The following is a 12,454-nucleotide window of genomic DNA, read 5'->3' as shown; positions in this document are numbered from 1 at the left end:
TCGAACATCTATCCTTCCGAGCTTCCACTTGATAGTCCCCAAGGCATTCCGTTGCTTGGATCACCTTGGGTAAAGTGTCTACCCTTTGTCTTTGTAGTTCCATCGGGCATAAGGTTTCAAACCTTCCACAAATGTGAAGAGTTTGTCTTTGTCTCCCATATCCCATATGTTCAGCATGAGCGCGGAGAATTCCCGCACATAGTCCCGCACTAACTTGGTCTGGCGGAGCTCCCGTAACTTTCTCCGCGCATTGTACTGGATATTTTCGGGGAAGAACTGTAGGTGTATGGCTGCCTTCAGTTCAGCCCATGTCTCGAGAGTATCTTCACTTGCCCTGATGGCTTCGTATTTCACCCGCCACCATAGTTTAGCATCAACCTGAAGATACATGGCAATATTTGCTACCTTTTTCGCTTCTTCTAACTCCCTCACGACATCGAAGTACTATTCATTGTCGAAGATGAAGTTCTCCACTTACTTGGCATTCCTAGCTCCATTGCATAGTTTTGGATCAGGAATCTTAAGCTTTTGTGGCACGGGGGCAAGGTTCACAGCACCCCCGATCTGGTTTTCGCCTCCTCGAAGTAGGCCTTGTATTGCGGCATTGACAACATTGAGTTGGCATGTCTAGTTGTCTATAGTTTACTGCATGAAAGTCACCCCTGTCTGCCTCTTGTGCCCTATAGGCTAAATCCTCGGTACGCTCCTATTGGAGGCCCTCAAATTTACCAAAACTTTTGGCTGCCTCTGTGGCTACCGTTTGCCGGTCTCCCTCAGAGTCGCAACTGATGTTCGTAATGTCACCTTCGTCCTGCCGCATCTTGTGGTCCAGGTCATCCAACCTTTGCACTGGGTTAGTTCTTAGATAAGGCACCGTATCTACGATGGGTCGTAATACATCAACCGTCTCTTCGAGGGCCGCTATGAGGTTCCCATGATTCACCATGGTCAGAAATGGTGGTAATGGCAGTGTGTTCCTTCGTCTGATATTGAGCCTAGGATCTGATACCAACTGTTACGCGTCGCCTTCCTGAGATTCCTTGGAAGGGCGACGTAAGGCTAAGCAACTGATATCTGTATAGTTACTCTCCGCCAACTGAGATCCCTTCCGTACTCTAGACGAGATTGTCAGTGTCGTACGGGAAAACCAATGTCAACAAAAGAAAGAATGAGAATGAAAGAAAGCTTGATTGTATTAATGAAAGCTATTACATAAAGTCAACACAATGTCAAAGGGAAGAGACACCAATACAGAGAATTGTTTACTTGCTTGAAAGTTTGATTGCCTGATCCCCCTAATAATGCTTAAAAAAAAATAAACCAAAGTTACAGGAATTGACCTAACTAAGCTAGAGAGACAAAATAGAAATACATGAAATAAAACTACTCTATATTTACAATGAAAATGACTTAGATTCCTACAAAGTAGAAGCTGGTCCGTTGGCAGCCACCTTGTCTTCAGCATCAGAGTCTGTGCGCGCGGCGCTTTTGGTACCTGCCTGCGGCTGGGTGCTTGCGAGGGCTATCAGTGGGGCGACATAGGCACATGCGTGCTTGTCACTTGGCGTAGCCAAGACCATGGGGGCGACCATGACGCTAGACGTTGGGAGGCTTACCAGGACACCATGGGACGCGTCCAAGGGGTCATGGGGCATGGCTGGAAAGCTGCCCATGACATTACTTATGATATGATGAATCATGAGATTCTTTGTGTATCAAATCTAGTTGATGATATTTGTGAGTCCAATACTGATGTTGAGAATAGTGATAGTGTAAAAAAATAAAAGTCACTTAAGCATGGTCCTAACCTTCCATCACATATTTTTTTTAGTTGTCTTAATTTTCATGATGAGTCTTTTGGTAAGGCAACCATGAAAGATTATCATTAACAAATTTTTAAAGTGTGGAGAAAAATATCCATCCAAGCCTAGTTTGTTGATTGAACTAAAAGGAAATGTGAGCTAAGTAGGTCGAGTTTATATGCTTAATCTTTATTCTTTATTTTACTTCATGAGTTCTACTAAGAAGACAAACTTAGTATGTCTTGTGGTGCATATTCATTGACGAATAGTAATACTCTTTGTGAAATTCATTCTAATTGCATTGAGAAATTATTAGTTGAGTATTAATGTTATTTGCTTGGAATAGACATCTTCATTTGAGCATGTAATTAAAAGGGATGACAGTTCTTTTGTATTTTAATATGTGATAAAGAAGTCAAGAAATCTTTGTACTCTAATCACAATTCATGTGATGAGAATTTCGTCAACAAGATGATTTTGTTTCCTTTTAAAATTAAGTATGACATCGTTGATTATGTGGTGCTATGGGACGTACTACACTATCTACTAAAAGTTGAGAGTTAGATTCATGTGTTTGTTATGAATTTTGTTGTTGGTCGAGAATTGGCGGATCAGAATGCATGGTGGTTTCGCTTGACGGTGTGAGCTCGTTAGGTGCCGATTATGTCCCTAATTGTGAATTGTGCCGAAGACATTTTAAAAATTATTTAAATGACTCTGAATCTCTCTTTTAGGTCAACTTAATTTTGGATATTATTATTATGCTCCATTAAGAGCGTAAGGAGAAGGAAGATAAAGACTCAATTGTTAACAAACATATTAACTTGTTTGATGTCAAAACATAGATGGTACATAAATCTTTCATGGTGCATTGAAGTCGAAGTATTACTGCATTGTAACTATGAATGAACATAAACATAATAAGGTGACACCTATTTTGGTTTATTGCAGTAAGATATACCTTCATTCTAGTTATTTTTGTTTGACTTATTAATTAAATCACGTAATCTGCTTTATTATTTTTTCTTAAATCAAACTAATAAAGTTGAGAAACAAAATATAAATTAATAAATATTTTGTAAAGTTGTTCGTTTGTGCAAGACAAAACCAACAATAAGTTCTTTTTAAAGCTAGATAATTCAAAGCATCAAAATATAATTGCACCATTAAAGAAGGACTTCCTATAACATCTTAATATCAACTCCTTCAATGAAAACGAGAGGGTTAATAGAAGTGGAAGAAACAGAGGAGAATTTTGAGAGAAAATCTTCCTCTTTATTTTATTTATCAATTAAGGAAAATAAACTCATTTGAAGCATTCCATAAATTAGTAGGACCAAGAACACTCATTCTCTTACCCATCTAAGCAACTAGCTAGGGAGACGAAAATTTTATAGCTTTTCTTCCTTTCTTTTCCGTTCACTAGTTTCCAATCAAACATTATAGCGTGTTTTTTTTTCAAAAGTGATTTTGAAAAAAGTATTTTCGGAGAGAAACAATTTGTGTTTGGCTAATCACCCTGAAAAATACTTTTGAGCAATAATTTGTGTTTGGTCAAGTTTTTCAAAAAGTATTTTTAAGTATCAAATTACGAATAAGAACATGAATAGATTTACTTAATAGTTAATATTATAAGTAAATAAATAATCTCAAAATTTTGTTATTACATGAAATAATTAAATCTTTTCATTTTATTTAAGTAAAATATGAAAATAAAATTAAAAAGTACTTTAATTCTTTTAATATTATTCAAATATATTAAAAATCATTCAACAAATATAAAAGTATTCACCCCTAAAGTCACTATATATTAGAAAACTATCCTAAAAATAAGAAGAAATACTTATACATTAATATCCTACGTATTAGATTTAACGGTTATTTTGGTATATACTATATTTTGTTAAAGATATTTTTGGTAAGAAGAAAAGTCAAAATTGCTTCTGCTTTTGGGAAGAAGCTACTTTTTTCTATTTCTCACATTATTTTTCTCAAAAAAGCTTGGCTAAACAAGTTAAGTTAAGAAAAAAAATGCAGAAAAAAGTATTCTATAATACAAGGGCATAATTGCAAAATACAGTTTGAGAGAGACAAAATACATAATTGCAGCAATTTAGAGGCATCAAAATTCGAACTATTCTATAATACAAGGGCATAATTGCAAAACAATTCCAACATTTGAACATCAAGTACTTCCTTCCCCTTCTCAGAGCTTTTCTACTGCGCGGTCTTAAAAGATTCAAATGGCTTCTTGACACTGCTCCGTAGCCTGAACAAAAAATTCCGATTTCAAATCCCATGAACGCGAATACAATTTTCTGAACCCATTCACCAAATCTCATATCGGGTTGCTTCTTCTCATGGATTCTGATACCCCTCGTGCACGCATTGATCAAGTTAGTACCTTTTCGCTTTCACCATTTCTCCTCCTAAAAAACCCTAGTTTTTTCTATTGTTCCACTTTTTAAATGATTTTAGGAACCCCAAAGTGTTATTAATTCGGAATTAGATAACATATAGTTGTGTTATTTTTTTACTTGTATATTATTGCCAACTAAGCAGCTATAGAAAATTTCTTACTGAGTATGTTGTCTTGCATCAAGGTTCAAAAGATGGGGCGATCTTTTCTTGCTTTTTTAGTTGGTTCTTTGGTTTTCTTGAAAATTTTTGCTTTTATTTTCTCATAACCACTTGTTGACTGCCTATTGCTGCGTTTGAAATTCAGACGTGTCAAACTCAAGGAAGATGCTAAAATTTCACTTGAAAGGTCTCCAGAAATGCTATTGATTAATTTAGAGCAATAATTAGTAGTACTATAAGATTCCTGATTGAGCAGTTGTGGTAGATTTGTGTAAAAATAATATCTTGCATCACTTCCACATGATGGGGGCAGTTTTGTCTTCTTTTATTTCTCTTTACCTTTATTATCATGCTTTGATGTAGTTGTCTGTGGAGGATAGGTATAAAGATATCACAATTTCAAGAAATAGTATGCTGGTTTTTCCTGTCTCGATAAGAATGGAGTGTTGAAGAGAGAAAAAGAAAAGAAAAAAAAGAGTACTATAATTGATGTTCACCATACTGAGTATATGGTCCATTTAATGCTTTGGGCATCAGACGCAGGTGCCTAGGAATTCCACATATCTAATAAACTTTTCATTTCCATTACATAGGATCGGGGAAGGAAAAAAATAGTGGCAATCGAACTCACACCCTGTGATACTCTCACCACATCTATAAGCTAATGGCAAATATATAAGTTGCTCCCTAAATTTGTCTGGACAAGCCATTTACTCACCTTAACTTTATGAGTGACCTATCACCCCCTAATTTTTTCTATTATTACAGTTTTTTATGATATAAGAACCCCACAAGGCTATTGGTTTGAATTTAGAGAGCATCTAGTTGTGTTTTTTTTTGCCGTATAGTAAAGAGAAGAGAAGGTAAAAAACTGTATATTTTTGCCAATTAAGCAGTTGTTGGAAATTTCTCCTAATTGAGCAGTTGTAGTAGTTTTGCTTAAAATTTTTATCATGCATAACTTCCCCATGATGCAGGCAATTTTATCTTCCTTTATTTCTCTTTTCCTTTATTATCTTGCTTTGATGATTTTGGATATTATTTTCTAATATTTGGTTAATTGTGGTGTTGGTTGTTGTATTGACTATTGTTTTTATTAGTTCTTTGCTTCGAAAAAGAAGAGGAAGTCTTTATCACCGAGTCTGAAACCCGCAAGAGCCAAGAAAGATGTTAAGATTTCACTTGAAGGGTCTCCTAGCACGAAAGGTTCATTGGATGGGTATTTAGTGACTTCTCAGGATGATGATAGTAAATCTTTGCGCAAAGCTAGAGGCACACCGGTTAAGAGAAATCTGACATTAGAAATTGGTTCATATCTAAAAGATGAAAATAAAGAGAGTACTTCTTTGGTCAAAGCACGTTCAACAACTTTTGAAACAAAAACTTCAAAGGAGAAGTCTGTTATTTCCCTTGACTCACGTGTTGTTGAAAATAGAGGTCATGGAGAAGATGTCTTGGTTACTGCACAGGTTACCAGAAACTCAGAACTTAAGCAGTTTGCTACCAACTTCTTGTCATTATATTGCAGGTAATACCTTTTGTTCTTGATTTGTCGGTGGTGATTGGTTTTGTGGCTAATTTGGTTACTGAGCTGGATTTGTTTGAATGTTGTTTTGCTTAGTAATCTATGTTTTTGTGTATTCAGTGAACTGCCAGCTAGTTTAAGTTTACCTTCAGCCCAGAGTGAGGGTGCTAGTAAAAGGAGTGGTAGTCCTTCCATTCTTGATGTGGATAATAAACATGCAAAGAGAATCCGCTGCATCTCGAGTGAAAACGAGTCTAATATAAACAGAAAAACCAATTCTGACGATGCAGCTCTAAATTCTTTTGAGGTAGGTATTATATGTTTTCATACTACCATATTATAATTTTTGACAACCTCATTGAGAATTTGCATCTTATGCTAGGTCATGGAGGGGAATACATCAGTCGAAGCTCAGATAAGCTTGATAAAATGTAATAATGTCCGTGCCATTGGGCCAACTGAATCCGAGACACCTGGTTCAACATCTACGAAGCTTCGTGTTGATGATACTCCCAAGTCAAGTCGTGGTAGCTCCATATTTTCACCCGGAGAAACATTTTGGAATGAAGCAATTCAGGTTGCTGATGGTTTGTTTGCTGGAAGTGATAAATTTTCTTTTCAAGCAGCACAAGAGTCTGACGCTTTGAAGACTCATAAGGAGATAATAAATTCCAATTGTCTTGGAGATGGAGAGTGTGGCAATAAGTCCAACAAAATATTTGATGATTGTATAGAGACAGTTTCTGATGCTGGCGTTGTTTCTGCTGTTGGTTCACAGAGGAAGTTGGGGAAGGATCTGGATGGAGAGAAGTCCCCGATGCCTGTTAAGCATTTTGATTTCGCCTCTGATGAAAAAAATTTCGATGTTGTACAATCTCTCAGAAATAACACAGACATCCAGATTATTAGTGGCAAAAAAACTGGGTCCCAAGATAATGTAAGTTTAAGTAGCTCTCCTGTTCTCAGCCCTCGCAAGGCAGCTCAAGCAAAAGGCAAAATCCTTGAAGTACAAAACGTGACTCCAGAATGCCCTGTTTCTAAGGGTAACAAGGATGTGCTTATCCAGGATACTGATATAATGGCATCAACGACACCTCCGGAGAAACTTAACAATTCTGCAGCTAATTCCTTATCAAGTAAAGACAACACTCCTTCAAGTATTGCACCAATAAAGAATCACTTAGATCTCAACCATTGGCTGCCTTCTGAAATATGCAGCATTTACAGGAAAAAGGGTATTTCTAAATTGTACTCATGGCAGGTATGCTGTTTATCTTTAGCTGAATCTTTTATTGAGATTGTGAGGCTTAAGAAGCTTTATATTTCATAGACCTGGAATTATTGATTGGTTTACCATTTGCATCGATTATGCGATGAATCTTCATTTATACGATCAGGAGTGAACAAAGAGTAGATAGCTGAATTTTAGGTGCTCCAGAGAGGAGCGTACTTGGATTGGAACAAAAACTGGCCAAACTAGCTTAAAATCACTTTTTGTTTTGTTTTCGTGTTTGGCAAACGCCTAAAGTGCTTAAAATCCAAAATACCCAAAAGTTTGGTCACTCCCAATATATGGCTTTTTAGCTTAAAAGCTATTTAGGTTTGGCCCAGTAATTTACCTTACTATCCCTTACATAATCCCTAAATTACCCTCCCCTCTCTAAAAACCCTAACACTAATTTTTTTTTTTTCCTTCTTCAATACTATGTTGCATTGCATACACTGCTCCACCATCCCTCAAATCAGTAAAAGTCCTGCCCAGGCATACCCATGACGAGATTGAAAAGTTGGTTAAAGTTTCACTAATTCGAAGAATTCCGTTTAAATTTTACTTTTTCCTTTTCATTGGGACATAAAAACCCTTCAAACTTGCACTATGGGGTAGTTTTAACATATTAATTCATTTAAAAGGAAAAACAAGTTCCCTCTTAAATAGCTTGATCAGGTAGTTCAAGAGAAAAAGATTTGACTATTCATATTATTTTTTGAAAAGGTAAGTAAGTGTATTATTAAAATAAACAGCAGAGCACGAAGAAGGTGCTTGCAGGCGTATGTACAAAATCTGGGAACCCCTTATATAAAACAAAAAGAGAGGCTCCCAACTGTTCTAAACACTAGACTTTTAGAGAACTAATAAATTATAACATGCTGGCGTCATCCTTTACATCTTGTATGTTGCACCAAAAAGCAAAATCCATAGACATTTGTATCTAGCATATGTACAGTGACTTACTTCCCATTGAAGCACCTGGAATTCCTTCGACCCCACAACACCCAACAAATGCAAGCTGGCACCATGTTCCACAAACTTCTCAGTGGATTTCTTGTCCAGATTGGCCCAACAAGTCAGCAGTTCCTCTATAGTTTTAGGCATAAGAAAAGACAATTCAAACAGGTATAAAGCAAGCTCCAAAGTTGCCATGCCATTGTGCAGTGTAAAAATAGGTGGTTGCCACTTCATGGTTCATGTTATTTTGTTCAACAGTTTCATGTTATCATGGCTTCAGCTTTGTTCGAATTATTAGTAATTAGTATTCTATTTTATTTAAATAACTAGTTTACATTTATTAAAACAATTAGATCCAATTAATTTCTTATTAAAATTAAGACATAAGCTAATTTGCATTTGAATTATTTTAGAATGAAATATGTCGCAAGATAAGTGTTAACTGCTCTAAGGGCATTCCAGTCATTTTAACAGTTTCAGCACTTTTCTATCAAACCCATCAACCGCACTTCAGTACTTTTAAAGTTGCCATGCCATTGTGCAGTGTAAAAATAGGTGGTTGCCACTTCATGGTTCATGTTATTTTGTTCAACAGTTTCATGTTATCATGGCTTCAGCTTTGTTCGAATTATTAGTAATTAGTATTCTATTTTATTTAAATAACTAGTTTACATTTATTAAAACAATTAGATCCAATTAATTTCTTATTAAAATTAAGACATTAGCTAATTTGCATTTGAATTATTTTAGAATGAAATATGTCGCAAGATAAGTGTTAACTGCTCTAAGGGCATTCCAGTCATTTTAACAGTTTCAGCACTTTTCTATCAAACCCATCAACCGCACTTCAGTACTTTTATGCAGACACGTAAATACTTATTTATAAATTCAACTCTAGCACTTAAAAAGTGGTTTTGAGCATTTGATGCTTAAAAGCTACTTAAATTCAGCTTAACCCAAACATGCTCTACAACTAGAATTTTTTTTAAGTATCCTGTGTAAATTTAGTATTAAATACTTAAGAATCAATCTGTTGCTGTTTCATTCACTATACAGATTTTAGGTCAGTATTTCTTTTCCTAATTACTCCATTAGAATTTCTACCAGATTTTTGGGATCAGTTTGTCAGTTCTAGCTTTGATGATCTAGGTGGCTAGATCCTACCTATTAGCACTGTTTCTAATACTTTTGGACCCAGGCTGTAACTTATTACTTGTGAGACCAGATGTTGATATACCATTTTGGTTGTTGAAGTAGGTTCTTGGCTTGCCCTATCCATTTGCTCACTCTTATATAGCTAGTTTAATAGATTTCTTTTGACACGTTTGAGAATGCAAATATGATATTAATCAATAGGTATCATTGTGATTAGATAGTTCTACTTTAGGAAGTATGCAATTGTGAACTGATATATTGCATCTTTTGCAATTAGAAATATTAGTGGGTCGAATTACAATGAGTCAAGACTAATTGAAGGTATAAATCTATAAGTTGTAACCTTTATCTTCAATAAAATAAATAACTATAATACTGTTATAAATAGTTAGTCATATAATGCCATTTTTAAAAAAAAGAAATTTCTCTGAATGTGAAGAAAGTGGATATTGGGCCTAACTTAACCCCAAAAGCTAGTTCAAGTAGTGAGGGCTGTCCAAGACCATATAAAGAGATTACAAACTACACACTCAAGAGAGGATGGACACTTCACCTTGCTTAAGTGGCGATTCGGTGCAGGCACCGAGATGCTAAGACATATGCATCGTCCAGGGGTTGTTTTAACAAGGTGATGCCAAATAATGAGTTTGGATCGCACACTGAATATTATGGATGAATAGATGGTTTTCGAACTTACATGCCATGATTTTTATTTCATATCTTTTACTTGATTGTAGTTTTATCAATTTCTTAGTCCATAAAGTTGGATGTAGTTTAATTATTTTTTTCTTGCAGTACATATGGGCAGCCCGGTGTACTAAGCTCCCGCTATGCGCGGGTTCCGGGGAAGGGCCGGACCACAAGGGTCTATTGTATGCAGCTTTACCCTGCATTTCTGTTAGAGGTTGTTTCCATGGCTCGGACCCGTGACCTCCTGGTCACATGGTAGTAACTTTACCAGTTACGCCAAGGCTCCCCTTCTCTTGCATTACATATACGTATATACTTTTGTTTAAATTCATTCGTGCATTTATTCACGAAAACGTGCACTTTAATGCTCTATGCATTTAAAGCTCCAGTAAACCTTGGGTGCTTTTCTAAAGTTCTCACTTTTGGCAACACTAATTTGGGGTGTGGCCGTGGGGGTGATGCAATTACTCATCCTCAGCCAAATGTATTTCTGCCTATGCCCTCTTGCAATTTTCTTGTTGTTAGACTGGCATCTGGTTTTCTATAGTTCTCATTTTGCTTGGTTCATAGAAGCTTGGTTCTGGCTTACTTCTACTCCCCAATCCCCATTGTCTACTAGTTTCTGTGAAGAATACTGTTAGAGGGTATTCAATGCTTTAGAGGTTGAGGCTTCTAAAAGGGGTCAGATTTTTTTTCAGTTGAAGTATGAACAAGTTGTTCTTTGTAGTGACAGTCTAATGGAAATTCATTCTGCATCCTGCACAGGTTGATTGTCTTCAAGTGGATGGAGTATTGCAGAACCGGAATCTTGTATATTGTGCTTCTACCAGGTCTATAGCAGAGTGTAATTTGGTCTTTATGATGTACATTGTTTCTGTTAATTTTTAACTTGCAAGTGACTTGAATAAGATAGTGTTACAATGCTAGAATAAAAAAATAAACCGCGAAGAAGTATATCCATACCCTATATCTTAGTCATTATAAGTAGCAAAACATTCTTATGCTAATGCTGCTTGATGCTGAAAGCTTTATAAGTTTTCGAAGTCGTGGAATTTGGAGTATCTGTTATAAGTTCTCACCCACTTCATTGACTACAAGGCCACACCCTTGGGTCACTCTTGGATCATTTAAGTTGGTCCAAGTCATTACATATTGCTTGCTAAAATTGGAGAGTAGTTTCAAGTTGGAGTTTTAAAATTATTTTAAAATAAAAACCTAAAATTACATAAAATAAAAAACTGCCACTTTAAAATTTCTTTGTTTTTTAATAATTTTTGTTTTTCTTTTTAAAAATAAAAAGTTTATTTATTCAAAAAATATTATTGAGAATAATAGAATAAAATAAAAAATAAAAAATATGTATCTTCTATTATATTATAAAAAGAAAGTAGCATGCAAAAATTTAAATAAACTAATATGCTAATAAAAGTTTCTATTAACAATGCAATAATACTAAATATTGGATAATATCTATATATTATTAAAAAGAGATGAAAAAACCCTCTCCTTAAGCCAAGTGGCAGCCTAGAAAAAAGCCACATGGCATAAGTAGTTAATAATTAGATGCCTATATAAGTCTCATTAATTTAATAAAGATTTTATTCATTAAATTTCAGATAATATTATTGAGAATAATAGGATAAAATTTAAAATAAAAAATATATTTCAAGAGTAATAAAATATATATCTTCTATTACATTGACAAATAAGATGACAATTGAAATTTATTAAAGCAATACGATCTAATTTGTTCAAACAAGCCCGATCACAATTTAATTAGTAATTTTTTAATATTGCCCGCGCATCGCGCGGGTACGACTACTAGTTTTTTTTTATAACCGTGGTGTCTGGGCCAGCTTGCGCGCACCTCGACTAGTTCCATATGATACTTGCCACCTCCCACCAGCAACAAGTTGCAGGTAACTCCGTCCACCAAGGCTTAGACAGATGGGAAGAAATCACCTAGTGTTTTTGCCTTCGCTGGGATTTGAACCTGAGACCTCATGGTTCTCACCCACTTCATTGACTACAAGGCCACACCCTTGGGTCTCTTGGATCATTTAAGTTGGTCCAAGTCATTACATATTGCTTGCTGCTCAGGATATCCGTGCACCTTTTTTAGGAACTTGAACATTTCTTACTTAACCCCAATGGAATGCCAATCTACTAACAAACTATTATGATTCTCTTTCTTATTATCTTCGTTGCTGTTTGTGTTTCTAATGCTGTATACTTGTGCTACTAGTGTTATCACTATGATTGTCTCTATTATAACAATTATTCTTTTGTCTTTTATTGGAGGAGAATGCTCTTATCTCCTAATTGTCCAAACCCGCATCTAGTACCTTCAGCAAAGGTGTCGGGATGCTGTAAAAGTTTTCACATAGTTACAGTACATGCTATTAGTAATTGCAGCTTCAAGAACTTGTGTCATTGTTGGTAACAAATGCTTTGTAACTGTGAATTGTTGATATA

At 35.5% G+C, this 12,454-nt stretch overlaps 1 protein-coding gene across 1 annotated transcript in view; it reads left to right on the top strand.

Annotated features, from left to right (window-relative positions):
• The first annotated feature begins 4,010 nt into the window (after nucleotides 1–4,010).
• The window catches only part of LOC107771155 (helicase and polymerase-containing protein TEBICHI), a 30,053-nt gene continuing 21,609 nt past the window's right edge, over nucleotides 4,011–12,454 (top strand). Inside the window, exons 1-5 of the mRNA XM_075246284.1 lie at nucleotides 4,011–4,198; nucleotides 5,483–5,910; nucleotides 6,028–6,214; nucleotides 6,290–7,168; nucleotides 10,745–10,809. Coding sequence (XP_075102385.1) covers nucleotides 4,163–4,198; nucleotides 5,483–5,910; nucleotides 6,028–6,214; nucleotides 6,290–7,168; nucleotides 10,745–10,809 — 1,595 coding nt within the window. The 5' untranslated portion in view covers nucleotides 4,011–4,162. The remainder of the gene's footprint in view (nucleotides 4,199–5,482; nucleotides 5,911–6,027; nucleotides 6,215–6,289; nucleotides 7,169–10,744; nucleotides 10,810–12,454) is intronic.

This window comes from Nicotiana tabacum, chromosome 23, assembly GCF_000715075.1.
Source record: "Nicotiana tabacum cultivar K326 chromosome 23, ASM71507v2, whole genome shotgun sequence".
Taxonomy (NCBI): Eukaryota; Viridiplantae; Streptophyta; class Magnoliopsida; order Solanales; family Solanaceae; genus Nicotiana; species Nicotiana tabacum.
This window is presented reverse-complemented; position numbering and strand designations above follow the sequence as displayed.